This window comes from Astatotilapia calliptera, chromosome 23 (assembly GCF_900246225.1).
Source record: "Astatotilapia calliptera chromosome 23, fAstCal1.2, whole genome shotgun sequence".
Taxonomy (NCBI): Eukaryota; Metazoa; Chordata; class Actinopteri; order Cichliformes; family Cichlidae; genus Astatotilapia; species Astatotilapia calliptera.
This window is the reverse complement of record NC_039323.1, coordinates 30,456,837-30,470,319: the sequence shown is the minus strand read 5'-3', so window position 1 is coordinate 30,470,319 and position 13,483 is coordinate 30,456,837. Positions and strand designations below refer to the sequence as shown.

Genomic DNA, 13,483 nt, shown 5'->3' with positions numbered 1-13,483 from the left:
AATGTCCTGTTTAAATGTCTCTCTGTAATAATGGTTCCTTGCATTGCAGGCTTTTCAAAATGCATTTGTAGCTCATCCCCAGCCCAAAATAAAACTCAATCATACTGTCTTTGTCCATGGTGTATAGGTTTAGCCTACTCTTATGCTTATATCTCTACGCAGCTCTCCAGGAATTGTATCAATATGATGTACGCACGTTATCTATTTTGTTGCCACAAATACGTAATTCCTTGCCACGTTATACCCAATTTGTGCGCACGTTATACCTATTTCGTGCCCTTGAAATAGTATTTCCATCCATCCATCCATTCGCTTCCGCTTATCCTTTTCAGGGTCGCGGGAGGCGCTGGAGCCTATCCCAGCTGTCATAGGGCGAGAGGCGGGGTACACCCTGGACAGGTCGCAAGTCTGTCGCAGGGCCAACACACAGGGACAGACAACCATTCACACTCACATTCACTCGCACATTCACACCTAGTGGCAATTTGGATTATCCAATTAAACTATCCCCACAAGCTGCATGTCTTTGGACGGTGGGAGGAAGCCGGAGTACCCGGAGAGAACCCACGCAAACACAGGGAGAACATGCAAACTCCACACAGAAAGACCCCGGGCTGATGGTGGAATTGAACTCAGGACCATCTTGCTGTGCGGCAACAGTGCTAACCACCGTGCATAGTATTTCGTGGCCACACATAAGTATTTCGTGGGCACGTTATACTATTTCGAAGGCACGAAGTAGTATTTTGTGGCCACAATTTATTTATTTTTTGGACCATGTCATCAGAGGGGCTCTGTAGCTTAAAGCTGTAGCGCCCAGATTACTTACGTAGACAGCTACTTCCGTGCAACTGGTATAAAATGCGGTAAGCTGAAGACAGCTGAAGACAGCTCGTTAGTAACGGTAAAGGCGTTGTAATGATAGAAACAGTAATTAGTTAGATTACTCGTTACTGAAAAAAGTAACGCCGTTACTTGTAACGCCGTTATTCCCATCACTGATTAGCAGTAAAATCAAAGCACTGCTCCACCTAAATTCAACTTGACAGAGCAGCTAGCATGGATGAAAAATCTTTTGCTGAGAGAGCTGGGAGCCTTTCAATATTAACTGCACTGGTCAGTAATTTTTATTTAGTATGGAGCACTTGTAAGACCACTATTTTACAGCTAGAACAGTAGCGTCTGCTGCAGGGATGTACTGCTCTTGATTTTCTGGCTCATTTTGAACATATAATTCTTTACATTACCTTGAAATCTTTAGTTACTGTAGCCATTAGCAAGTCCTGTCTGTAATGTAGCCTCAGACATCTTACTGGATTACTTTACTTTATAGGCTTATCTTTATATGTCACTTTGCATACACAACTTCTGCTTTCTGCTATGGGTTACTATACGGGTTATGGGTAACACATAATAATCAGCAGAATTACTTTGGAGTATTGGAGTTTATAACATCTCAAGTTGTATGAGACTTTTTTGTGTATGAAAGAAAGGTGATTTTTTTCAGGTTTTTTTGCTGTCCTGCTATATATTGCCCATGATTAAATTCTGTAATTTGATAAAGTTTACATTTCCAACAGGAACACTTAGTAAAATAACCAACCACTCCCACTGATTTTAATCTCATCTGAATACAGCTTGCTTTCTTGTGTGCAGAGCATTTCACCTTTGTGAAATAAAAGTGTCACAGATTCCACGCTCTACTGTAATCCAGTGTTTGAATTTTTAAATTGCGCAGTTTCATTTTAATACTTTAATACTTCAGCAACACTTAAATCTTATTGCAAGCAACTGTAAATCTTACTGCAAGCTCCACGTGTGTGTTCACTGCTATCGGTGGAAGGCAAAGTGCAAGTACCCGCCATACTACTGCTATCACAAAAAAGAAAGCACCACATCTAGCGAGCCCCAAGCTCCCCATTAAAAAAGCTGCCAAGGAGGCAGCCTTATCTGGAAATGAGCAATCTAGTTTTCAAAAGCTGCTTTCTGCCAAATGTTTATCTAATAGAACAAATAGGACAAAACATTGCATTAACCATCCTGCAGACTCGGTTCTTTGGATGACAGAGTAGTGTAAGCATGATGCAATTCCAGAGCTATCATGAGTTATAACAAGTCTCATACTGCATCAAAGCTTTATGAAAAAACAAACAAACAGCAACTTTAAAGCTTTGCAAATGAAAAACAAGAAAATACTCACTAATACTAGCATCCTGGGGTGAGTCCATGGCATGATCTGTTGACAGGTCAGTTTGAGCGAGGCTGCTACTCACTCTTTTGGCTGGGTAGGTGTGGATGGCTGGGACTTCCTGGTCAGAGTGACAGAGAGAGACAGAGGACTATCAGAGGAAACACCTTGCTTTTTCAACAGCAAGATGGAGAAGTGACTCTACAGGTCATCAAAACCAGCTGGCATGGCAATGTCATTACACCCTATCACACATACACACACAGACAGAAAAACACATGGTTACATACATACCTCAAATACAGTCAAAGTGACATTTAAGCTCCAGTTAGACCGAGGTACTGACATCTAGTCTCCACATATGCACAACTACACACGGATATCTGAGTGCAACCAGACCCAACCTTGAACACAATTTAAACATTAAGCATTGACTGGAAAGTTAGTGTAAACAGCATTTGGTTGAATTTTAATGGAGCCACTCTCGCTCTAACTGCAAGTGCTTTCACAGGCTACTATTGATAAGAGGTACACTGGTAAGCAGCATGTCCTTGGTGTACTCGTGCTTGTTTTTCCCCAGGAAGAATTTTGTCAAAACTTAGAAGTCAGCCACTGCAACATGCCTATTCAGTTGCAAATCATCCCCACAGAGAACAAGCACACCTGTGTCTGAGTGTGTGTATCCTTCTCTTTGCAAATGTGCGGGTGTGTTTTTTTTCATTTGCAAATCAAATATATCTCCCACAGCGGTTTTTCGACAGTACCTAGTTGGGCGTCGACACAGAAGGACAATAAACACTCTCAGCTCTACACACGTAAAAACCGTGTGAAACATATACACATGCATGCAAACCTGTGTCTGTCTTGCTTATTCTCATTTCACTGTGCTGAAGGTGTCAACCATAATTTCAGTACATGCAGCAAAGGACAAAACATTGTCCTCAAAAATCTCATTTAGCAAATCCCTGAAAGACATGCATGGCTATTTGCATATTTTCCTTCGGTATCACATACACAGACACACACCATGGGAATACAGGGATGCAAGCATAATCTCCCTCTTTCTGTCACTGCTGTTGTCCCTGGCTTGCTGAAGTAGCACTCACATCAAATAAAGCTCAAATCAGAAAGTGCAGCTCCCCAGTGCTTTAAGTTTGACTGCTGATTTTTATACTCAGTATGTTGTCTACAACACAATGATATTTTGCTCACTGGAAGATGTACTGTGCAACTGTATGCTTTAAAGGCCACTGTGTGAAAAATGTGTGCTGGTGTGATTTCCTTACTGCTGGTTGCAGGAGTGAATGCCACTGAAGGAGCCATTAAACATTTACTTGTCTTGACTATCTGATGGGTTTGTTTACTCTTCAATAAACTGTGAATACATATGGTGAGCTGGTGAGAGCACTTAAACATACCAAAGTAAAGCATTCTCTGTCCTTTTATCTTAAATAGTGTACATGTGTAAACAACCAGCTGCGTGTCATACAGCTTCTCACACATCTGTTCTTGTTCCATCTTGTGGCTGGCGTTCGCTATTGTCTCTGGAGGCAGAATTGATGCAGCTTGACAATGGAGTCATTGTAATTTTTTAAGATTCCTCAAGGGTGTATCTCTGTCCCATGCATAATGCCTGGAGCTTATCAAGTTGAGAGGCCAGCAGCTTGCAGATAATTGTTTGTACATTCACAATGTAGCTAAACCTCTAGCTTCCACTGGTTCTGCTTCCACTGAGAGTTATCAACTATTACAGTTATGAGCAGTGCTTAGTGTGGAAACATTTATCCTAATGACAGATGAGCTTTCTCTTCCTAACTACGTCAGTCAACATGTGTGATATACAGAGAGTAACGCCTTACTGTAATCTGCTTACTTTTTTCAGGTAACGAGTAAAGTAAGGGATTACTATTGCAAAAACGGTAATTAGATTACCGTTGCTTTCCCGTAGGAACGTTGCGTTACTAAAACCGTGATTTTTTTTGCGAGAATGTCTCATGACAGTGACGTAAGCAAGTGCGAAGTTCGTGACAACAGCTGTGTGCAGATCAACAATGGATCATAAATCGAGTGCAGGAGAGAGTATGAGCGTGCAGTGTTTAAAGCGTGGAAGTACTGATGTTACTTTGAGTTTGATTCCATAAAAAGTGACAAAACAGAATTTATTCCATTTGACAGACTAGTTGCACAATATGGGATCAACAAGACAAGATTTTTAGAATATCAACAAATTAAATCCATAGTAAAAAAGAAAGTTAACCTCAGTCAAGTTGAATTACAAACACCACTAAGTGCGGCACATTTTCTTACTCTTAAATCCCCCAAATTATTATCTAAAATATACAGAACACTTTCTAAATTAGATGAATCAATATCCCTTCCTATTGCAAAGTGGGAAGCAGATTTATCAGTCAGCTTAGACTAAAACTTCTGGTCTCAGATTTGCTTAAAAACCTTTAAATTAATTAAAAATCCCAGTCTGCAATTAATACAATACAAAATACTACATAGAGTGCACTATACAGGTCATCGGATGTTCAAGATGGGCTTTACATCTTCCAACAACTGCTCACACTGTCAAGGCAATACACCAGACAATTACATCCACGCTCTTTGGTTCTGTCCACCAGTGCAAAAGTTTTGGCGCGAGATATGTGAAGACTTATCGAAGTGTCTGAAATGTAACATTCCAACCTCCCCTTAGTGTGTTTACTGGGCAGCTTAGATAATGTCACTTCAGAAAAGAATATAGCCCATATGATTTTCACTGCCCTATGCATAGCCAAGAAAACAGTCCTCATGAACTGGAAAAATAAAAATAATCTTAATTCTAACCAATATAGAAATTATCTATTAGATTACATTAGTCTTGATACAGCCTCTGCCACCACATCAGATCAATTGCGCTGGACTCCTTTTATCAGCTCCATCACCTAGTGGGGGTGGGGGGTCATAATTTGGTCCCACCTTCACTGTTGTGATTGGTGTGGGGGTAGGGACAGGCTTAGGGCGTCGGGGGGTTCCCCGGAGGCATCTTCCTTGGGGGGCTCAACCCGAGGTAGCGGTCATGTCCAGTTGGGGGCTCTGTTGGCTCTCAGGTGACTGTTTCCTCGCGGCTGCGTGCAGCGGGGCTAGGGGAGGGTCTGTGCTGACGGACGTGGGTTACTGACCTGGTAGCCTGGCTGGCCCTGGGTGGGTCCGGGATGGGCGTGAGGTTCTGGGGGCGCTCCGTCTCTGGGCTGGGGCCCGGGCTGGGCCTCGGGGGCTTGGATCCTGGTTGGTGTGTTGCCGGGGTTGTGGGCGGGTGGGTGCATGGGGGCCCGGCCCTGGAGCAGGGTGCCGCCGGTGCGTCGAACCACCTGGGGGGCTCTTCAACTGGTGGGGGAGATGGTCACATCTTGCAGGAGCTTTCCTCTCTTCAGGAACTCTCTCTGCAGGAGGGGGAGATACAGGAGAGGTGGAGGAAGATCTCAGCCTCGGCGTTTACTGTCTTATGTAGTCTGGAAGATGAGTGGATGGTGGGGTGGGTGCAGTTTTCTCTGTGGTGGGGTTGGGTGGACTGTCCCGGGCTCTGTGGGGCCGGGAGGCGCTGCTGCACTGGGCCCCTGTCTGGATGGGCCTGGGCCCCCTTTCCCTGGCGGGTCGCGGAGTGTGGGAGTGCCTACTGGGGTCAGCGGGGGAGCTGGCCCCAGGGAGGGGTTACCTGCCCCTCCCTTCCTTCCCTCCCCATCTCCAGCTGCCTCTCTCTTCCCGCTCCACCACAACCACCCACACATGCAGGGCCTTGGAGTAGGGGTATGTCACCAGGGTGCAGAGGAGGCTACCCCCCCCCCCCCCCCCCCCCCCCCTCTGTCCCCTTCTGGCTGCCTCTGCCTCAATTTTATCCCACAACTTAGACATTCACATTATTCACACTCTCATTACACATACATATAGGATCTTGGGGGTGGGCACAATCACGGAGTCCAAATTACCATCAGGGTGTACACCTCACCCCTGGCGTCGTTGCCCACCTCTCAATTTTAAATACACTTAGACATTGAGGGCTATCAGGAGGGACTATGCGCTTACCTGCTGCTCCTTGGCAGGTAGCTCCATGCCCTCTTGGGTTTTAATTGCACCTTAGAACACATATGCATCAACACTACAATGAGCGAGTGGAGGGAGGTTTGGAGTCTTCTCCCACCCCCATTCTCTGCGGCCTGCTGGAGCGGGAGGGCTAGGTGGAGTTGGCCGTCCGACTGCGGTCTGGAGTGTGGGGCCTCCCTGCTGCTACGGAGTCGGGGTGGTCTGCCTCTCCCCACCGCAGGGAAAAGGGTAACACCACCTGGGTCTGGGTGCAGTTCCCCCCTCCAGGGGCAAGGGTACCTAGACCCGGTTTGTAGAGTACGCTTGGGGAGTGTGATCGTGTGTACAGCGTCTCTCTATGTCTGTCTCCACGTTGGTTGAGTGTGGAGTGAGTGCATATGAGAGCATGAGGGGGGGAATGGATGTTTGTGTCTGTGTGTGCCTGTATGTCTGTGTCTATATGTCAGGTTGGGTATCAGACGCCACCTCTCTGGGGACACCTCAGGCCCTCCAAGGCTTGGAGGCCTATCTCCACCTACCACCACTTCCCCTGCCGGTGGCGGACTCCCTCAGGTGTCGGTGCGTTGGTGGTTCCTTGTGTCTGGGGGTGGGCGTCCAGGTACACACCGGCTCACTCCTTGGCGGCCGCTTATCGGGGCCTGGAGCCTGGGGCTCGCTCGGGCCCCTTCAGGGGTGGGGTGCCCCCGGCCTCTCGGCCTGGGGCTCGGTCACTCAGGCACAGCTGGCGGCCGGCGGAGCTCACGGGCGCGTCACTGCAACTCCCCCTGACTTCTGCTCCGCGGCTGCTGAGTGAACCCTCATCTGGGACTCTCCTCAGCTCTTACTGGAACAGTGGCGCGGCTGCCCCTCTGTTGGTCTTCCATGGTTTCTTGTGTTCTGGGGGCCTCTGGATGTCTGGAGTTTTGATCTCCTCCATACCTGCTTCACACCCTGGAGGACGGGGCTGTGGCCCCCCCACACTCCCTAGCAGATCGTTACATGGAGAAACCTTTGGAATACAAGCGCGCTGATCCACACAGGTATGCACACGGGTGTTCACTGCTCGTAGACCCAAATTACACCTTTCTTGGCTGCTACTTCGAAGCACATCTGTCCTGCGTGCTGCACAACAACATTGAATATTTAGTATTTACTGCTGTTTACACTTAGCTAGATTAATACGATGGTGTTGTGTTTAGTATGTTGCTTTGTTTTTTTTTGGTTTTTTTTGTCTTTTTTTGCTTGTTTTCTATTCTTCTCTCAACAGGTGATCCAGGAGATTTTTATTTTTTTTCTCCCCCCCTTTCTCACTGTCCCTCTCCCCTTCTGTTTTTCCTTTCCTTCCTCTTTCTTTCTCCCTTTCCTATCTCTCACTCATGTCTGTCCCGTCTGTAACATCTGAAAATAAAATATAATAAATAATAAAAACAAAGATCGACCAAATGGACCAATACGGCAATGCCACGATGATCCATTTGGCAAAGTAAATCCATTGGGTATCCTTGTTGGTCTTCAGACAACAATTCTGATGGCTAAAGAACCAAATGGGACAGGCGAAAAAAAAAAAAAAAAAAAAAGTGACAAAAACATTAGTGTCCGTTGTGCGTGGGAAGAAAACTTCTTTTTACAGCGAAAAAAAAAACTAAACTTCCAAGCAAGCACCGAGTGCACTATGACATAATGGGAAATTCACAGAGACACTCCCGGATTCTTCCACTTACCACCGCGGCACACCTTCACCAGGGTAAACCTCCGCCTACCCAACGCCTGCTTTACAGGTGAAAATAGAGCAAAAGGACAGCTAGTCTTTGACTTTATTTATTTTCTGCTGTGTTTTACTTGCATCTATTTGAAAGAGTGAGTGTAAAAGGAAAAAATAAATAAATTATGTGCTGGAATGTGCAGAAAATAGGTTTATATATTAAACAAATTTCTTCCAGTCAGAGAATGTTGCATATAATTAAATTTAAAGTTAAAAGATTAAAACTAATAAAACAAGTTTTAAAAAGGGACTTTTCCATTTGATTACATTTTATATGATGGATTATGTAGAAAAAGTAGAATTGGGCTGAAAGATCTATCGCTTTATCACCAATTCAGGTTGTAAATCGTGTTTTTAAAAAGTAACCAAGTAACTAAGTAATTAATTACTTTTGAAAATAAGTAATCAGTAAAGTAACGGGATTACTTTTTTGGAGAAGTAATCAGTAATTAGTTACTGATTACTTTTTTCAAGTAACTTGACCAACACTGGTGATATAAGAAAGTTTTAATAACATATTTAACACATTAGTCATAAAAGCTTTAATGAGGAACTCCTGCCATGTCCAGTTTAATGGACATGGCAGGAGTTCCTGGTGGTGCCAGAGAGTTGGTGATCACTAAATACACCAAGTTTAACTTGCTGTTTTTCTTATATGCCATCTTCCTTTCTACCCCTCAGCTGTAAGAGGTTGGATGGGTGGGCAGCTATTGTGCGCACCCAACTTTGTGAATGTGATAATTCAAGAACGAGGCGAGATAGGATTTTCAAATTGAAACAATAGGTGCATCTACTACCTACTACCAAGGTCAGAGGTCACGTTTTCTGAAAGATTTGCACATGTGAAAACTTATGAAAGAAGTCATCCAAGATTTTCACATTTATACCACATGTGCATCTTTAGGCGACTGAGAAGTAGCACTGGTGACTCATAGTAATTTCAATAATACTTAATCTCACTGTAGATATTAGCAGTTAATTACTCACTGAACACTCAAGCCTTTTAATTCAGTGCAGATTTTTTTCATGAACACATTTGATATGTTTTTAAATCAAGATGTATTTCTCAGCTGGTTAAAAGCCATTTGTTGTACATAGTATTATGACTAAAATCATAACACTAATGATAATTGCAAGACTGTCATTTTTTATGATTTATTAAAAAATATGTTACACATATTGAACATTAAAAATATAACGAAATGTATTTTGAAGTCAGTCTAAATGTAGCCTGCAGACAGTCTGTGATCTGAACATTTTATGTTGAAACCTGCTCACAAATTGAGATTCAGTCATTATGCTGTCAACATTACCAAAAGTACGGAGTCTGAAATTCAGAGTCTGACTCTCTGCATACTTTCCACTGAAAATCATCTAAATCAGTCTCAGTGGGTCGACCACTGGACCAACCACCCAAAATTATCATAGACTGTGTAATGGTGCAGCAAACTGTATTTGATTCAAGTCCACTTGCATATCAGGATGGATCCAACATGGAAAAGGATAACAGAGATTCTTTATTTAAAATAGCTCATCCTCCCAAAATTATGCTGAAATTTTTCAAATCTATAAAAGCTGAGGCCTTTCTTTTAACATTTGGCTTTAGTGATAAAACATTACATTCATTAAATACTTGGAAAGCCATTCTGCATTTTTTAGTTCAGTAACTACCAATAGCAGTAACTCAGTAAAAGTGGGTTCTCCTTCCTGCCCTCCTATTTAAGATAAATATCAAGGTCTGTCACATGTTCATATTCCTAGATCCACTGGATTCAAACGGAGGGTTTGCTCTTTACTTACCTGTTGCCATGGTGAATCCTAGTATTGGACTCTGATGGAGATGGCTTTCTTTCCTTACTCATGTATCTGCTTGAACTAACCCTGATCACCTTTTTGGAATTGAAAAGTCAGTTGTTGACCTCAGAGTTAATGAACTCTTTTAAACAGAATATTGATTACAGCCAAGCCGATATGGTCTTTGACTTGGCCCGTCCAAAACCTTCTGTTTTTCCCCCCTGAAAAAGTTATTTGTTGAGTGTGTTTTCATTCTTTGCTGTATGATCAAGTTGTTCTCAAATATTTTGAATGTACTTCTCTTTAATGTAGCAGAAGACAGAAGACAAAATGATTGCATTAGGCTTCTATATTCATTCTGCTAAGACAGTCATAAATTACATCATCAATAAAAATGATTTAGTCTGTTCCAAAACGGTGAATGGACTGGTTCTTATATAGTACTCTTCTACTCTATCTGACCAGTCAAAGCACTTTATACAATTTGTCTCATTCATCCATTTACACTCATTCATGCAAATACTTTTTTTGCTTTCTCTATGAAATGCTTTCTGTCGAACATTCATACTTTAGATAGACGCATTAGAGAGCAACTTGGGATTTGTATCTTGCCCTGCAGACTGGAGCAGCCAGTTATGTTCAGTTCAGCTTTATGTATATAATGCCAAATCACAACAATGTTACACTTTTTATTGTACCCTACAATAATAGAGAGAAAACCAAGCACTTGGGCACAGTAAGGGGGGAAAAACTCTCTTTTAACAGAAAGAAACCTCCAGTAGAACTAGGCTCGCTGAGGGCCGCCATCAGCCATGACCAGTTGGGGGTGAGGAGAAGGAGACATGACAAAAGACACTGTGGAAAAATGACATTCCTTTAAACAGTGGAATGTGATTTTTCCACCCTTCCTCATTGGAGGTTGTTCATGATGTTATGGATTATTGTTTTGGGGTCTGCTTTACTTTTCATCATTAGTCTGTCAGCATTATTCCTTGGTTTGTTGAACCTGAATAGGTCCCTGGCTTATTGCTAAGTTTGTTGGATCCTTTTAATCTCTCTGTTTTGATTTTGCATGGACTCTTGTTTGTATGAGCTTCCCACCAACTCAACAAAAGTGCATTTTAAGTTTATTCTGTCAGTAATGTGTCGATTGCATGTTGTTTCTGATAACATCCTATGGTCTGAACTCCAGACATATACATAAGAAATATGAAATTATTTAATGTTTTTTCTTCACTGTACAAAACTGGTAAAGTCTCATAAAAGTGCAATATAAATTGTGATCATATATTTGTTTTCTTTGGGTGCTATCAAGATTTACAGTAAAAGGAACACATTTGTTAGCTATAGGAAATTGAATGAACTCAGAAATTTTGACCTCAGGAATTAGAAGTGAGGACTGCTGTTATCCATTTTCTGAAATACAATAACATGATGAACAGTAGCGATGCTATAGCACAATGTCTCATGCAACTTTAACCAAGTGCTATGTAGCTTTAAGTCCCCACCATAAGTTCCCTTTGGCACAGGCTGCTACACATGAAGGAGGAAGAGGGAATAATGATAGCAGTTATATTAGGTGGGGGAGCCTCTCTGGGCATCTGACAGAGTGATAGAGTTAATAAGGGACAGGGCCTGGTGAAATCTGTCGAAATGTGGTCGGCCAGCCTGTCGCAAGAGATAATCCCTGTAGGAAAAAAAAAAAAAATCAGTGGATCCTCTTAAGAGTCTCAGCTAATGAAATCAGTGCTTGCCATCTGGGACCATTTCACATGTGACAGATGCTGACAAAGGGGACAGTCAGACCTGTGATGGTGAAACCATGGCAACTGGAAACACTAACACTGTGTAACCTTGCACCTTTACAGCAGTGCCTATTAGAGGGAGACACCACCTGAACATAGAGCATGTGGGGAAACTGTGAGTTCATCATCACACATGTAAGGACTCTTTACATTTTTCACTGATTCCTTCACATCTGCTGTTGACATTTATGTCCTCTAACAAGAAGTGCTCATATGATTTTAATGATGTGTCAAGACACATAGAGTCTCTTTAGATAGCTGTCCACCTCGCTCTCTTCAACAGCTATCCTCTGCCTGTCTCCATTCGATGGCATACCTTCTGTGAAAATCAACCCTTTCAAAAAGTCAGTTAAGACTGGAGTCTAAAGGTTTTACTTTTCACATCCCTGGAGAGACAGCATGGGTGTAGGGTATTGTCTCAGCTGTACCCCAGTAACAAACTGATATCATTTCAGCTTGGATGGAGTCTTAAACTGAATCACGTGGTTTTTATGTTTTCACAAAGGTCAGCTCTCCACTCCAATTTGGATTTCAACTAGGGTTTGGCTGGAGATAATTGGGCATGAACCAAGGATTAAATTAAGTTCTTGTTGGACTGTAAAACTATATCTAATGCACCATCTCCTCTATATAAAGAAATATTGTCCCTAATTGCTTAAGTTGCTAAGTCGCTTCTTTCACACCAAAAAGTCTTTTAACAAACCGCTCGAAGGTTCTATACCTTGAATCATCATTTCTGTGATAAAACTTAAACACAGTTTGACTCTTAAAAAAGACTGTCTGAAAACAAGTTTCATCACCCTGCATTACAACCCTGTCCACACACACATTGCATATGGAGACTTGGACACATTGCAAGGGAGTAGTGGGTATCCTTTCACAGTTATTGTTCCCATGTAATGTTGTGATTGTGTGCTATTTTAACTCAAATCATTATCTTTTTCTAAGCCTAACCAAATGTGAACACAATGTTAAACTAGTGCAGCTGTGAAGGAAAACCAAAACATCCACGCAGGACATTTTTTTCCTTTCAAACAGTATTTGCTCTTTGCTTCTTATTTAGTGCCATCAAAAAGTGTTGAAACAGCAAAGCCAGTTTGTTTGTGCTGCTGACTATCCCCAATGTTTTTGAAATATCTCTGATGGATTTCCCCCCTTTGCTTAGCTTTAGAATGGTAAGCTTTCATCCTAAAAACAGCTCTCTGGTCTTCATTTTGGATGCTTAATGACTAAACAGTAAGTTATATTTGACACACCTGGGTAAAAAGAAACACCTTTGATGCAAAATGTGTAGTTTTGCGTAGACATAAATAGCACAGAACAAATCTGAAAATCTGGTCAAAAGGAGTACCCTCCTGAGAACATAACCAAGATGGTGGAGGTGTAGTTGAACCTCAATCCACTGTGTTTATTTTTTTACTGTTTTCAGAGTGTTTTACTAGCTTTTAGACGTGCCAAATGATCTGAATGTATATAATGGTATTGGCAAATTTGAATTTTCCATCCTCTTAATGAAAGTAAAAAAAGTAAAGATGACACAGGAAAAACATGCTTAACAATGTTATGAGTGTTGATGTTGCACACTACACTTACTCTGTTAGCAACACTTGTCTGAAATACCACAAAGACAACAAGCAGCTGATAAAAGAAGAGTCACCAAACCATAAATGAGTAATCCACGAGCTGTTGTGAGAGTAAACACATACTGTCACATTATCCAAGAAATAACTAGGATTTCTGTAATATTTTAAACAGCGTATGCTGATAATATTTCCTGATTTGAGACATTATTGTGCAAAATGTTTATCTTGTCCTGTTACAAGTAATAGTGGTCGATACAGTTTTCTCAAATCACCGTGGTTACGGTGT

General features: G+C 42.3%; 1 protein-coding gene across 2 annotated transcripts in view; it reads right to left on the bottom strand.

The window, feature by feature from the left end:
• xirp2a (xin actin binding repeat containing 2a) overlaps positions 1-13,483 on the bottom strand; it is an 85,396-nt gene that overhangs the window by 51,512 nt on the left and 20,401 nt on the right. The window contains exons 1-2 of one of the 2 annotated variants that reach the window (XM_026157816.1): positions 2,483-2,546; positions 2,201-2,309 (exon numbers count right to left, since the gene is read on the bottom strand). In XM_026157816.1, the coding sequence (XP_026013601.1) occupies positions 2,201-2,309; positions 2,483-2,536 (163 nt within the window). In that variant the 5' untranslated portion in view covers positions 2,537-2,546. Of the gene's footprint in view, positions 1-2,200; positions 2,310-2,482; positions 2,547-13,483 lie in introns of those variants that run through there. The other variant, XM_026157815.1, reaches the window with a different exon arrangement.